We start from the raw sequence: 15,275 nt of genomic DNA, 5'->3' as shown, positions 1-15,275 counted from the left end.
AGCAGCGCTCCCCGCAGCGGGAGCAGCCCGGAGGGGCCGGACCTCCGGACGGGCCCCTCTCCGGCCGAGCCCGTCCCGTCCCGTCCCGTCCCGACCCCGCGCCGGGGTCCCCGCTCGCCGCCCTCAGGCGCCCCCCTGGCGGCCCAGCGGGGAGCGGCGGCCCGCAGCGCAGGCCCGGCCGCCCGGGGACGGGGCCCGCCGGGTGCCGCCTCAGCGCGGCGGGGAGGGGAACGCGGCCCGGAGCTCCCGAAGTCGCTCCGCCGGGCGAGGCGGTGCGAGAGCGGGACGGAGCCGCTCCGCCGGCAGTTCCCGAAGCAGGCAGGCAGCGAGGCTCAGCTTTTCTGCGCCTAACAAGCATCGGAGCGTCGTGCGCTCTCCGATATAGATGAAGAGCCGCGAGTATTTTCAAAGGGAAAAGCGCCTGGCTGCTCGGGATGCTGCCTGCTTAGCATCAGCAGGGACGCACCGCAGCCACCAACGAAGCGCTGCGAGCGCCACGGGAGCAGAACGCGTAGGCACTGCGCGCTGGCAGCGTGCGCAGGTACGCGACCCCGCTTCTCCCCTCCGCTGCCGAGCTCATCGCAGCAAACCAGGCCCGAGCAGGACATCAACAGAACAGACAGAGCCGAGAGGATGTCAGACTCACTTCTGCAAGAGTCGTGAAGGCAGAGGCAGACATCAACTTGAAGGTATCCTACCCAGCATCAGGAGATCACATCACACAAACACACCGTCCCATCGTCGGGGCTCCACGCTCACACAGCTCAGCAAGGCACTACGTGCCTCTTAGAGCATAAAGCCATAAGGGCTTGTTAAAAGCTCCCCAAGAAGCAGTAAATATTTTGTAAACTATTTCTGTATTCCAGCTCTCCGGACGGCAAGAGGAGGGCCAACAGCTCCTCTCCTTCCTAAAGGTACCGATCACAAACACCACGCACACAGACACTGCAAGATGCGTGGTGGGAGAGCGTGTATGTGTTTGTGTGTGTTTTAATTAACTCCTTGAATGCGTATGATGAGCCAGCCACCCAGAATTAGCAGTGCCAAACTCCCGGTTTGACTCGAACACGGTGGGCACAACAGTGGGATTGTGCGGGCTGCCGTGTCACTCAGCCTTCTCCCGCTTGGGCTTTTTTTTGCTCTCCGAGACCGGGTCGCAATTGGTAAATTGGGGAGACGGTCATTAAAATTCTATAGTCTGTAACTGTCAACTTCTTCCTCGGCGAGCGTGAGCACAGCAAGCGAGATGAGCGCACACAGGACGCTAACGAGTAGCCGGCGAGTGCATTAATTCCTTCAGACTCATCTCAGAGAAATGAAATCGTGCCCATTTCTGTCGCGGCGAAGAACCACCGGCTGAAACCTCCACTTGGCACTGCATCCACTCTCCAGACCCCAGACCTGAACACACAAGCCACAGAGTCGCCTTCCGAAAGCGCCTCAGCGAAAGGGAAATGCTACTTAGCCCGGTACTAAAGAAATCTCATTGGCTTACTTTAAATGAAGGAGCAATCGCTCTTACGTCTACAGGTAGGTTTTAGGAGAGTGGGACATCGTTCTGAGCAAGGCGGCTGATAGAAAGGCATTATTCTTCCTCCAAAACTCTCAGCAAACACAGTAGAAGGAAGAAAGCTTTTAGGGTAACTTTAGCTAAGAAAAGCACTTAGGAATACGCAAAGTTTCCTTTTAGGAAAATGATTTCTCCATTTGACAGTGTTGGTACAACCCCAAAATAAATTCAGTGGGAGTCTGAAATGACTCGTGCAGCAAAGCGGCGCAGCAGCTAAGTATATTTCTCTCCTCCCAGCAGAGGCTTTACATCCTCGCCTCTCCCTTCTACGTGCCGTTCACCAGCACGCAGAATGCTTCCAGGGCACAGAACCACTGACGGGCAATGCTGAACTCGTTCTGCTGTCCCCATCCCACCGCTCGGTCCGTGCCTTTTGTCTGCCAGCTCTGCCATTCTCACTGAGTAAGCACTAACCTTGCCTTCCCTCTTCCACACACGCTTCCTTACCTCGAACGAGTGTGTCAAAAGAAAGAAAGCAGAAAAGAATGAAAGAGAGAAAGGGAGAGGACGTCACTTGGTGCTGATGCCTAGCGGAGCCTCTCTCTCAGTCTACAGAGAAATGTAAATACGCGGTAATTAATTTGGGTTTAAGAACATTCCCTACACTGGGGACATTGTTAAGCAGTCGCTTTATCTATTTTTCATTTACCAGATTTTATTAAGACATTAAAACTTTATGTTGGGCATTTCCGAGATCTCATCATTCGGTACATTTCACAGCTGTCTGCGACGGTTCCAGCTAAATTCTCTCTGCATTTCCACAGAGCAAACTTTCTTTCCGCTGTGGCCGTACCTGGTATATTTAAGCACAATAGCCAGCCTTTAAAAATATAAAAAGCAACAGAGGAGTCGTCACTTTTGAGACATTTAAGCCCATTCGGAGTGCCACAGGTAACGCCCAACGTGCCACCCTAGGAATACCCCTGCCCCATGAAACAAGCGGAGCAGTTCCCAGTTAAGATTCCCCCCTACACCTCTCCTGCAGACCTCATCCCCCGTGTGCATTGTGGTGCTCCCCTGAACCAGGCAGCAGAGCCGCCACAAACAAGAAGAAAGAATCGAGGAACTTCTCGGGAAAGCACGACAGCCCTCACGTTTTTGGCACGACAATTAATTATACATGTCGGTTCACAAAATGTAGTGCAATTTACTACTGATGCTGAATGAATTAATGAGTGTTTATCCGTCTGACACTCGGGATCATTTTCATTCCAAGTGTGTACCGCGGATGCCCACGGTAATGACCACAGCCTCCAAAGCAGCCCCCATCGCCTCAGCTTCCCCAGGTTGAGGCGTCCAAAAGTTTCGGTGCTGCCTGCAGTTCCCCACGATGCACCCAGACATCACGGAGGGGAGGGAGGGGAAGCAGAGGGACCCCCCTGAGTGATGTGCAGGCACTGAGAGGCGCGCTGCAAGCGCTGTGCCTGACAGCCCTGTACCTCGCCGCTCGACTTTACCAGGGAACGGTGGGAGAAGGACGGCATCAGCACAAGCGGAGCGGTCGTGGAGATATGACGTGTGGGACCCCAGTGGCTGCACAACTGTGCTCCAGGAGCAGCGTCTGCCGCCGACGTGGGCTAACAACCTGCGACAAACCCCGTGCCCTGCACACCGTGCCCACGTACACGCGTGAACCCCGCAAGCCCACGTGTGTCTGAGCGTCCGCGGGGGAGAGGAAGCGCGTCCTCACGGCCGGCTCCTGGCAAACACACATCTGTGACATGGGCAGGGGCTGCTCTGTGTGCCTGTGCAACTCCAGTCAAACACACGCCGTGTAAACAAACGGTAATGATTAACAGAGGTATTGGTTGGGATCACCAATTTCAAATGCGGGACGGGGGGGGGGGGGGGGGGGGGGGGGGGGGTGAGGGGGAAATGGTAAGAAAATTAAGAAAATAAATAAATAAGTGATGTGTCCCGAGGTTCGTTTCTATCGCTTCCCATTCCTACCACTCGCCGTTATCTGCGCAGCAAACGGAGAGCGCTGTATTGACTGCTTGACTGGAACGTGCACGGGAGCAGCTCTGGGATCCCCGTAAACAAGACGGACGCCTACAAAAACGGAGCAGAGGCGCTCGCTTTATTTCTACGGGAGACGTTTTGTCCGGAATGATTGGTTTGTATGTCGAATTGAGAGAAACGCGGAGAGACTTCGGAGGAAGAAAAGTCCAGCAGCAGGAAAATGAAAGGACCCATTCTGCCCGGCAGGCTCTACATGCACGCTGCTCGCCACAAAGTTCAAAGAATAACCCGACCCGCTCGCTCGGACACGTCTGGATGGGACCTCGGCGAGGCCGACGGAGCACTTTCATCTGTCCATTGTAGGGACAGAGGCACTGCTGCGATGCCGCACCGCTTCGGCACAGCAGCACCAGCAGTTTCCTCAGGTAGTTGCACTAAGTTGGCACGACGCACGTGTACAAAAGCATCTTCCTCTGTTATCGCAATGGTAACAAAGCAAAGAAAAACGCCCAATATTCCACGCAAGTCTGGAAAATCGGCGGTAGGAGGGCAGCGCGGGGAGCAGCGCCACACACCAACCCCACTTCTGGCAGAAAAGCGCTCTGCTTGCAGAAAGAGGGCAGAAAGCGTTAAAATAGTTCTTTCCCGCACTTCCCGATTTCGTTTCTCTCCGACGCCTCAATTCGGGCGCTCCTTCCCGTCCTCCCCTGCCCGCTCCCACCCGTTCCCTCCCTGCCTCCCCTCCGGAGCGCTCCGAGCGGCGAACAGCTTGCCTGAGCATATTTGTACCCAGCTGGTCTAGCACCTAGCTCGCACCGCACCGCCGGATACAACCAAATGTTTATACAGGAGGGAGCTCGCACCGAGACGAGCCCCCCCGGCAGCGCATCCCTCCCGCCCGCGGCCGGGGACGGCGGACTCGGAGCGGAGCGGGGGCTGCCCGCACCCGGGGGGGCCGCAAGTTGGCAGCAAGTTTCCCGGCCCCGCGGCGGAGGGCCGGGCCCGGCGGCGGCGCGGCCAACAAAGGTCGCACGGAGAGGAGAGGAGAGGAGCGGAGCGGAGAGGAGAGGAGCGGAGAGGAGCGCTCCCGGCGCGGCGGCCCCAAACTTTGCCGGGAGGGCACCGCGCCGGGCGGGGACCCCCCCCGGCGGGACGGAGCCGCGCGGAGCGGAGCATCCCCGCATCCCCCGCTGCCCCCCCCGCCGTGACAGCGGCGAGGTGACGCGGGGCGGGGTGGGGGAGCGGGGGCATCGCGCCGAGCGCGGGCATCGCCGACAGCGAGGGAAATACGGGAAAAGAGAGAGAGCCCCCCCCCCGCCCCCCCAGAAAAAACAACAACAACAACAACGAACGCCAAACCCATGGCAGCCCGCCCCCCCCTCCCCCCCCCCCGCCCCACCAAGTCGCCTCACCTTTCAAACTCCTGAGGTAAATCAGGGTCAGTGAGCATGCTGGAAAAGCGCAGTTTCCCTTTGTCACAGCAGCCACCTATGGTCGCCTCCGACTGAACCTGTCAAGTGAGCCCGAGCCCTCCACACCGATGGATTTTCTCCCTCCTCCCGCCTCCCTCCTGGCGCGCTGCTCTGAGCGAGGGCTCCTTGACCAGGCTCTTAAAGGGGCCGCGCCGCCGCAGCCCCGCTCGCCGGGCTCCCCCCGCGGCGGCGCGGCGCTGCGCACCCGCGGCCCCGAGAGCGGGGGGAAAAGAAAAATAAAGAGGTGGGGGGGGGGGGGTGGGGAGAGCGGAAAAGAATAAAATAATAATTAAAAAAAAAGAAAAAGAAAAAGAAAAAGGCCTGACAATCCACCTAAACCGGGAGCAAATCCCCGGCGCTGAGGAAGATCAGCAGGGAGAGGAGATAAAACGAGAGCGGAGTGATTAAATGGAACCAGTTACCAACTCTCTGCGAGTTGCAACGGGGGAGAAAGGATTGGGCGCAGAAAAATGTTACCAAAGGCATTTGTGCTCGGAAGAATTTCCACTCCTTTACTCCCCCCCGCCTCCCCCCCCCCCCCCCCCCCCCCCCCCCCCCCAACCCCGATCTCTCCCCTCCTCTCCCTCTTTCTCCCTCTTTGGGGAGGGGAGGAAAAAAACCACAACAATCAGGCATTGTTCCGCGGGAAGAAAAGCAACTTTGACAGATTGAAATATAGCAGAGGCCCCTTCAAGGAAACCTGTAAACAACTTGTCACTCACTGCCGCTCCGCGCAGCGCCGTGAGCCGCCCTGGCAGCGCACCCGGAGTTGCCTCCGCTCCAAACTCCATCAGACGGCCCCGCCGTGCGCCGGGGGAAAGGTAGCGGCGTGCGGAGCGGCGCGCACACGCGCAAACAACAACAAACGCGGCTCTGCCCTCCTCCGCCGGGGCCCTTCCCCTGGGGACGCTCCATTCCTCCCCGCACCCCTTTCCCCCGGCCCGTCCCCGAACGCGCTCCCCGGGGAGACGCGCGGACGGAGGCAACGGAGGGTGGGAGCCGGGACCGCCGGGCAGCGCCCGCCCCAGAGCCGGGAGCAGCGGCACAACGCCGGGCCCGGCCGGCACCGAGCTGAGAGCGGGGAAAAACGAGAGAAAGGGAGAAAAACCCCACAGAGCGCAACACGCCGGTCTCCTGCTCCCCGGCACACACACCCACGGAGCTATCCTCCATTCTTTCCAGTTCCCCAACCCTAATTCCTTTCTCTCTCTCTCTCTCTCCGCTTTAATTTGCAGCTGGACAACATTAAAGGCCTTTAAAGCCCACGAGGCTCTGACCCCACAGCGGTGGGATGAGGTCCGCTTCCCCCCCCCCGCTTCGACCCCCCCTTCCCCCCCCCCCCCCCCCCCCCCCATCACCCTCACCTCCTGGCGGCGCGCAGAACGCAACTTGGCTGCACCAGTGTATGGGCACATCCACGCGGAGCAGCCACGAAGCACTCGATATTGTCTTGCCCACCGGCCGAAAGAAATCCCCCCGAAGAAAAGTGTGTTATTTTTATTAATACTGAGCAGCTACCCTATTTAATCTCCCCCCCCCCCCCCCCCACACACACCCCTCCGCCCCCGTCCATGCACACGTTGTAAGCCAGCAGGCTCAGGCTGGGGCCGCTCGCTCCAGCGCCGCACGAAGGCACCGCTGGCTTCACCCCCGGATGAACGCTTCCGTCACCCCAAGGAGCGCGGCCCCACTGGGGACAGGCGGGGGGCCCAGCACACACGAGGATCCCCCAGGCTGCCCCCGGCCCGTCCCCCCCGAGCCCATCCCGGGGGCTCTGCCAGCTGCTGGCAGGAGGGAGACCTAATGGCTCCTCGCCGTGGGGCAGCTCCGCCGATTTCCTCCGGTAGCCCCTGGCTAATAATATTTTCCACAGAGGTTCATTCATGGGAGCCTGACAAACCTCGTTACTATGTACAAGGATTTTTATTTGTTATTTAGTAGCTAGCCCTTTTAGGACAGCTGTGAGGTAGCCACTGAAAAGGCAGCGGATGATTAAAAAGAACAATTCCACGTACTTTCTCTTTCATCTGAGTGTCTCAAACCACGTTAAGTCTCACATTACTCCTCTGCAGGTAATAAATATAATTAGGGCTGATTCCAAAACTTTATTTGTATTGAAAAGTATCTCGCTCCGCAGGGGCTCCATTCAAATCAGCAAATCTCTGTGTGGAGTAGGAGGCTACTTAGTAGGAGAATTTGGCCTCAAATAAGGAAACTGAGATGCAGACAGGCTTAGCAGCTTGCCCAGGCTGACACTGTTAGCCAACTGCAGCAACGGGATGGGAAACAAAGATCCACGCGCCTCAGCCTGCAGCAGCCCTCACGCTGCTGAAACACGCTGTGTGTTTTTGCTGCTCTCCTCGGAAAGGCGTGACTTTTTACACGTGGTTCAAGCGCACTTCATCCCTCTGCTCATACTTGTGAGGGCCCCCGGCCTTTTCCCTTCGACTGCCCCTCAGCAAATGCTGCTCCCCCTCTGCCATTCCACGCTCTGCTCCAGCCCGCTTGCCCTTGGCCCTGGGAGCTGCCTACAGACAGGAGCCCGTCAGGAGCTCCAGCTGTAGGGAGACGAAGATGACCTTTGGTTCAAAGTCTGCAACGGCTCTGGGACTACCATATTCCGACTGTACATCAGCCCCATCCAGCTCTCTAACCTTGTCTTCTTTTGCCAGCTCAGCTCCACGCCACAACCGCCCTCCTCTGTTCATGTGCATTTATCTCTATTTTCCCTCCCGTTTAAGCATCTTCAGCACAATGAGCACATCCCCTCCGAGCCCAAGTCTGCGCCATGCCCAGCATGCTGAGGCTCCTCAGTCAGCTCTCTGCTACTACGATTATGAACCAGCGCAATTGCCAGCTACATCAGGAACTATGGAACAGGACATCGGCCAGACCTGAACCATAACAAAAGGGAAGAAAAAAAAACCCACAAGAGAACCCACCAACAAAGAAATGCTGGGGGAGAAAAGAAAGATAAACAAGCAAGAGGGAGTGCTGGGAAGGAGAGAGGAAATGGAAGGAAGAAAGAAAGGAAGCAGAGATCGTTGCTCTGAATGTTTCTGACATAAACCTTTCTTTTCCCTTACCCTAGCCCTAGCTTACAGCACTTACCATACTGTGTTTGCTGCTTAGTGCCTATCTCTTTCTCCCTAGTTTCCTTCACCCCATGTTTTCTGAGCTCCCATTTTAGTGAGAGGAAAAGCACGGTTGGGTCCATAAAGGATAAAAAAAATGTTACCATTACCGCTGTATTAATATTGTATTACTTCATTAGTCTATGGATATCATTGTGTTATTATAGATTCAGCTGTAAAATTATGTTCTCACAGTAAGTTCAACTACAACTGCAAGAAGCAGCAAGCCCAACAAATGGTTTGAGGGGATCTTTGAAACCTTCCTACGGTCATCTTGAAGCCTTGCTTTGTAGAAATTGCCAGGACGTAGAACAAAAGCTGCCGTCTTATCAGAAACTGGAGAAAATGAGGAATTTGGAATCAGTGACAAATCAGCCCCAGCTGAAACTAAGACAATACATAACCACAAACCTTGTTCAGCTCTTCTCCAGCTGAGAATCAGGATGTAAGTCCAAATACCTCCATGGGATGAGGAAAATGAAGCCTCCCCCCGCCAGCCCTTCCCCTCGCATTTCTCTTGCTCCGTTCCTTTGAGGGGTGCCCAAACCAAAAGGGTTCAGGCAAAACAGGGCAATTGGGGTTGAGCTGAACCAAAAGGCTCTGACTTTCATTGAGGTGAGGGAAACAACTCAAATTATAAACTCTTATCTGAATTTTTGTGTGCTAGTCATTTTTTGTTGCTATCGTGGTCCTTCAGTTCAAGAGGTGAACCAAGAAATCAATTATCCACCCAGCTCAAGTTTAGAAATACCATAACTCTGGAATATTACACAGATGGAATCCACAGGTCTTTATATACAAGCAAACGGGCAGAAAAGAAAGCCTTCAACTAAAGAGATGATTTAAAAAATAATAATAAAACCCATCAAATGATAACAGTTCAGCCTGGTGCCTTTGGCAGCTGCTGCAATATTGTAAGTAAAGGAAGTGCTGGAAAATAAAGTGAGCTTTTCATGTTTTGTTGTTTCCACTGTAGGTTTTAATAATAGAGACCTACGAAGTCCAAGGAAATGTAAGATATTCCACAGAATGATTTACTGGAAAATTCTCATAGAAAATATGCAAAACTCTGAAGATCCTACATGGATTTTCTTTTTTAGGCATATATCCAAAACAACTACAGCATTAGGAGCGAAACTCTAACGTTTCTAAGACAGGGTTTTTGGAACAGGTTAAGAGAGAGAAAGGAGAACCGAGTGGGGTTCATGCATTTACTACGAAGAATATCTTGCAAATAATGAGTGCTTATTTCAGAGTATGGAAATGTTTAGCTACAATGCAGTTTGGATCATATGCTTCGGAACAGATTTTTCCTTTCAGTGTGCATGCCTAACTGCCATTTCCATTAACGGGAATTAAGTACATGTGTCAAGAGAAGAAGTTAACTCTTAGAAATATAAGTAATCTACGCTTTTTTAAAGAGAATGTAAATGCCACATCAGGCATGTTTGGTGTTGGCAAAACGGAGCGCTGAATATAGGATCGCAAAATCTGAGAAGGAGAAGGCGGTCTGGAGGACTGAAATTTCTGTGCTATTTAGAGCTTTTCAATTTGCTGAATTTCTTCAAGGAAAAGTAAAAGCATCTCACTTGCAAGTGAGAAGCTCTCATTTATCAGCTGTTTACCTGCAGCTTCAGTGGGGGCCTATCATCTGCAACACTCCCCATGAAGGAGTACTGACGCTACCCTTCAGGAGAAATATGAGTCTTCATCAAAAATTGGAATTCAAACTTCCTTAAGGGCCACTAAAAATGATTACAGAGTTCCACATCCCTTTAATAACGTCAGCTCTGCTCTCTCTGATTCCGTCTACTCCACATCGGCTGAGGTAAAGGTAACTCAGAATTCATACTGAACTGTAACCGACTGTGCATTTTTAGAAACAAAATAATATGTAAACACGCGCAAAAAAAAGAAAAGAAGTACAAAAAGCCCTCAATACAAGCAAACAAAAAAACAAACACAAAAAGATACGGACATATCCATGGATAGGAACCGTCTTTACAGTTATTTAAGCAGCTAACTGGATTTCAAATCTACAGTTTCTCATCAAGGCTCTGAACACAAAGCGTTACTAGAGTAAGAACCTGTTGCTCTCAGTCTTTTTTCTAACTTCTGTTTTTAAGCACGACTGTTTTGCACACAATGTGCCATCCCGATCAAAGCCTGCAGCCACACCTCACCCGCCCCATCCTGCTCAGGCTGATCACATCCAAGGGACCGCCCTGCCACCGCCAGGGCACAGCCCATCTTCAGCCCCTGGGACAACAATGCCAACAGGAACATCCCCCCCCTCAGTGTCGTTTTGGATGGCTGTTACCAACATGTAAATGCTTGCCACAACACACCAGCTGATGAACTTCGCTCGTTTCATCCAGACAGCCAACTCCCATCGGACGGAAATGACTCCCTTTTCCCCTGGTGTGTGTGTGGAGGAGTGGCTGGGAGAGATCGAGTCTCTTTTGAATGAGCAGCCTCAGTTTTATAGCCAAACATAAGCCTCTGAGCCCACGTACCCTAATGGCACAACTTTGATCTATTTATAAAACTAGATAGTGAGTGTTGAGCATGACTCAAAGCGCACTGAAATTGAGATCTTTCCACTTAACCCAGTGGGTCTTTCTGAGTCTCCCTCAATACAATGCCTGCAGAGTTTATCACCACAGAATTGACATTTCTCCATCAGCAATACTATACAAACTCACCCGCTGACAAGGGCTATGAGCATTATATTTTGTTTCCGTGTTTCTAACCTGACTGCATTTTCCGCTATAATCTGCTCTTCCTAACCTATGCACCAAGGAGGCTGGGTTTAAAACAAACAGATTTGCTCCCATTGATCGTCTGATATCAAACAAGCATCATGCAATTAAAAGCTCAAGGGTGATTTGTAATAATCCACCGCAGCTAGTTCTGTGTACTTTCTAAAGGCGTTCCTTCATTTTGCAGTCCGGAGGTTTGCTCTGCTGTTTGCAATCAAAGTTCTCCATGCCCACAGGTACCTCTGCTGTCTGCTTCTCTACACCGTATTTCAGTGCCAATGGGATCATTTCTTGCACTCTCACCATAGGGCAACCAGCCACCTTCAGCTAACCAGCCTGAGCTCTTCTGCATGCGCATGACGCACATACAGCTCAGTTCATGGATGCCCTCCATTTTACATACTCATTTGGATTAGGAGAAGAGAGAATGTAAAACACTTCCAAATAATTTTACCGTTTTCTTTTCACTTTGCATAAGAAGACCCACGAAGAATTAGGTCTTCTGCAAGAAATACCTTCTATCAAAACCAGTTTACATTTTAGACTAACTGTAATTAAACAAAGAACACAGAAAAGATAAAATTCTCACATGCTGTAAATTGTTTATCTACATTACTCCTTTTTAGTCTGTATAACCACAAGTATTCATGTCACCACTATACAGCAAATGTTTCAAAAAAACATAGATGCTGAAATGTGTGGTTTTTAAATTCAGAACAGATTTGTAAATACATCCCCTTTCTAATGTACCGCACACGTTCGCTGCATAACATACACAGTCTGTGATAAGATTAATACAAATTAGTGTTTATTAAATGCACTCTACTGATATTTAACTTGTTATACATGTCACTGGGAAGATCAAGCTGTAAATTAAGCTATGATTCTAATGACATTAAATGCATCTCTGGAAGGAGTCATGAAATGTTGCTGCTATCTTACACCTTGCACGCTTGAAACAGCAGTCACTGAGGATGTAGAGTTATGTTACATTTCTGAAGCAACAGAAGTGTACTATATGCATTCATTCATTTTAAAGCAGCTCCGATGCCGTTTTATGAGCGATTTTCCACTTTGGGGTAAAAGCAGAACGAATGCCATTTAGTTCTGTTGAGAGAAAAAGCTAAGCTCCCGCTTCCAACACCAAAACCCCAATTCAGTCACTATTACAGAGAAATAAATAGGCGAGTATGGTATGAAACAGATTGACTGCTTGTTTCGACTGCTAGTTCTATGGAGACTAACTCTTGCTCCTCTTGTTACATGGGACAGCTAGAGGCTGGCAGCATTGCTTGGTGCCATGATAAGTGCCTCTGGGAATGCTTCCACACTTTGTTGCAGAAACAGAGCAAGTACTGCTATGGTATTTTGAAGTGTAAGTGTGGGAACACTGGAATACCTACGGATACTTTTTAAAAGCCCTAATGCCATCCGGGTACACAGTGGACAACCTTCTATTACCACTTAGTTTGGAAGCAAGACAGATTCTCAACAGGTGGCACTGAAGTGTAGTCAGAATATAAAACAATCAGGAAGGAAATATATATATTAAAAAAAAAAAAAAGCCAACCAAAACAACAATAAAAAGACAACTGGACTGAGACCAACACTCATTTAGATTAAAGCACAAAGTAGTTTCTCAGGAATGTTTATCAAAGAAAACTTACATCATAAATTTTTCTTTGCCTGGAGAAGATCCAAGGCTGAGTGTCTCTTCTCTTGCCATCTAACACTGCGCTCAGTCCAGCCCGCACATTTGCTCACCCGCTTTCCCCCCTAAATAACACTTTCTATTTCTGATGTTGCTTTTGTTTTGTTTTACAAAGTTTAATTCCTCTTTCTTTGTTGATGCGTTTCCCTTTTGCCATTATTTCAGAGTTGTGTAGAAGTAATTAGTGACACGATGCCAAGAACTGAACCTCGCAAGCAACCTAAATATTTTGACTCACTGAGAATGGAGTCCATAACTTACAAGTGCCTGACCCTTGTCCAATAAATAAAATAAAATAAATTAGATAACTTCTGCCTGTTAACAACCTCAGCCTCATGGATAAAAATATCAGAATGCAAAAACAACGAATGCCACCACACCAGGTATCAGAAATATCCTCTCAACACTTCTCCAAGAAACACAATCGTATTCTTACATATGTTTTTTTAGTACCTGACCCTATTCGATCAATCCAATGAATCATCCATCCCTCCTGGTGTTTGCATGTAGTCGCTGCCTTTTCCCGAGAGCAATGTGCTTCAAACTCTGCACAAAGATTTCACATGTGAGGATGTCACAGGTGAACCTTGTTTCCTAAAGAATTCCGAGCTAGCAATCGAATGGCAGCAGGTGGCTCCAGGAGGGCAAACCGTATGAAACAAGTGCAAGTGTTACTGAGTAAGGTACCACAACTTAGAAGCCAAGATATAGCGTGTCCCCACAGTATTCCATCAGCTCTGGGGACCACAGCTGGCAGCTACTAAGCACCCCAAGCTCATGGCTAGACAGGTAACCTGAAATGCTTTTCAGAATCTTGCCTGTTGGAGGTGTGATCTGCAAGACCACTGAAAGAGTGTTTTTTTTGTATGGCTAACCCTGAAATCCTGCACTTGGGCTCATAATGCAGAGATAAACACAAGTCTTTCCTTTTACTTCACAGATATGGAAATACTCTAGAAATCTCGACCAAACAGGAAGCTGTAGAAAGGTCTCTTCTCTATATTTACCACCTTTTTTTTTTTTTTTTTTTTGAAAGAATGACTTCTTCTTGTAATAACTGAAAAAGGAAAATGGAGTAATCCATTTCTTGTACTTCATAAAAATCTGTATTATCTTTTCTCTAAGCAGTCTTTTTGCTTTTTCTTCCTAATCTCAAGATTCAAACTTACACTGAATCTCTTCAGTTTTTTTTTTTCTGTTTGTGCTATATTCATCTCTAGGTGGCCTAACACCTAAAGATCTCAGTACTAGAGGAAAAGGCTTACTACTGACCGATGACACCAATATTTTCAGTGTGATTCCTTATACCATTTTCAACAACCAAGATTTGCGTTTAGATCATTCCACCTACTTTGGTTAAATATTTCATATGAAAACATAGGTCTGCTTCCTTTTCACTCCTTTGTAGTCACAGTCATATTAGAAAAGGGCAAGGTGTATCACAACATCCCTTTTTCTAGCCAATATGTAATACTATGCTTTTGTTAACACCACACTTGTGCAGCCAACATGAGGATGGGTAGCATCCTCCTACATGGCAAGAAGAATCCTCTGCCGTCTCCCACTCTGACTTGATGGTTTCTGCCTCAGATGCAAATTGTTTCACTACAGTGGTCACGAGCATTTTCAATTCATTAGTACAGACATGAAAAAACACCTAATACACTCAGATTTTGAGTACCCCCATTGCAGTGTTTTCCTACACCAAAGAGTAGTTTTGTCCTGTGTCCCTTAGAAGGCTGTCTAGCTCTCAGAAGCACAACTATTTTTCCAATAGGCTCTTGTGAAGATGTTTTTCAAAAACTTTCTGAAGAAAAAAATCTAATGACTGTCCTCTACTATTTGTTGACGAACTCAAGGAATATCATTAGACATCATTTTTCTTTACAAAAGCTCTGTTGACTGATAGCCGTAATATCACAATACTCATCTATATGTCTCTTAATTTTACTTTTTATTACTACTTCAACCCATTTATCAAGTAAGGAACAAAAATTCATTAGACTAATTCTCGGCATCAATTCTACCGTTCAATTAAAGAGAAGCAGAAAAATTGCTTTCTCCAACCTCAGAGCTTAGAAGCCAGCATTAAAGGAAAGACTACATATGAAGTTAGCAGCCCTATCAATTTTTAGTAGCACATTTTGGTATATCTCACTGTACCTGGTACTCTGTTGCTCTTCATTTGATGGGTTTAGCACCTCCTTTTCCTTCATTCTTCTCTGTGACAGTAGCTAATCCTTAATATTGCAGAAGAATGGCTACGGGTTAGATTTCCCTCTTAAGTCTTCTATGATGGAATATGACAAGGAAATAATTTGGTTTTTCAGCAAAACCCTTATCCTCCTTACCTATTATTCTGTGTTAAATACTGAAGAAAAAAATCCTTAACTTTTCTTCTACGCTACGCTGCTGAGGGAAAAAAGTGATTTGCAAATGTGATGTGGAAAGTCTGTTACAAAATATCTGAATTTACTCCCAGCAGTTTCAGCAAGCCAATCCATTCTGAAGACACTACGCCGCTGTTTCGGATGGGTATCTCTTGCACTTCAAGCTTGCTATAACCACAAAATCCTCCAGCTTTAAGTGACACCTATTCCAATAGCATGCTCCCTTTTCTAGTACTGTATACTAGGCAATGCAAACCAAGTGTTCAAAGAACTT

General features: G+C 49.3%; 1 protein-coding gene across 23 annotated transcripts in view; it reads right to left on the bottom strand.

Moving 5' to 3' along the window:
• SOX5 (SRY-box 5) overlaps positions 1-15,275 on the bottom strand; it is a 641,599-nt gene that overhangs the window by 288,870 nt on the left and 337,454 nt on the right. For 13 of the 23 annotated variants that reach the window (XM_040697217.2, XM_040697221.2, XM_040697220.2 and 10 more), the window contains exon 1: positions 4,945-5,057. The exons of 8 other annotated variants lie outside the window; for them this stretch is intronic. In XM_040697217.2, coding sequence (XP_040553151.1) covers positions 4,945-4,982 — 38 coding nt within the window. In that variant the 5' untranslated portion in view covers positions 4,983-5,057. Of the gene's footprint in view, positions 1-4,305; positions 4,455-4,944; positions 5,058-5,726; positions 5,828-15,275 lie in introns of those variants that run through there. 2 more of the 23 variants (XM_046939367.1, XM_046939366.1) reach the window with 2 other exon arrangements.

Source organism: Gallus gallus, chromosome 1, assembly GCF_016699485.2.
Source record: "Gallus gallus isolate bGalGal1 chromosome 1, bGalGal1.mat.broiler.GRCg7b, whole genome shotgun sequence".
Classification (NCBI taxonomy): Eukaryota; Metazoa; Chordata; class Aves; order Galliformes; family Phasianidae; genus Gallus; species Gallus gallus.
The sequence above is the reverse complement of the archived record's forward strand: the minus strand, read 5'-3'. Positions and strand labels throughout refer to the sequence as shown.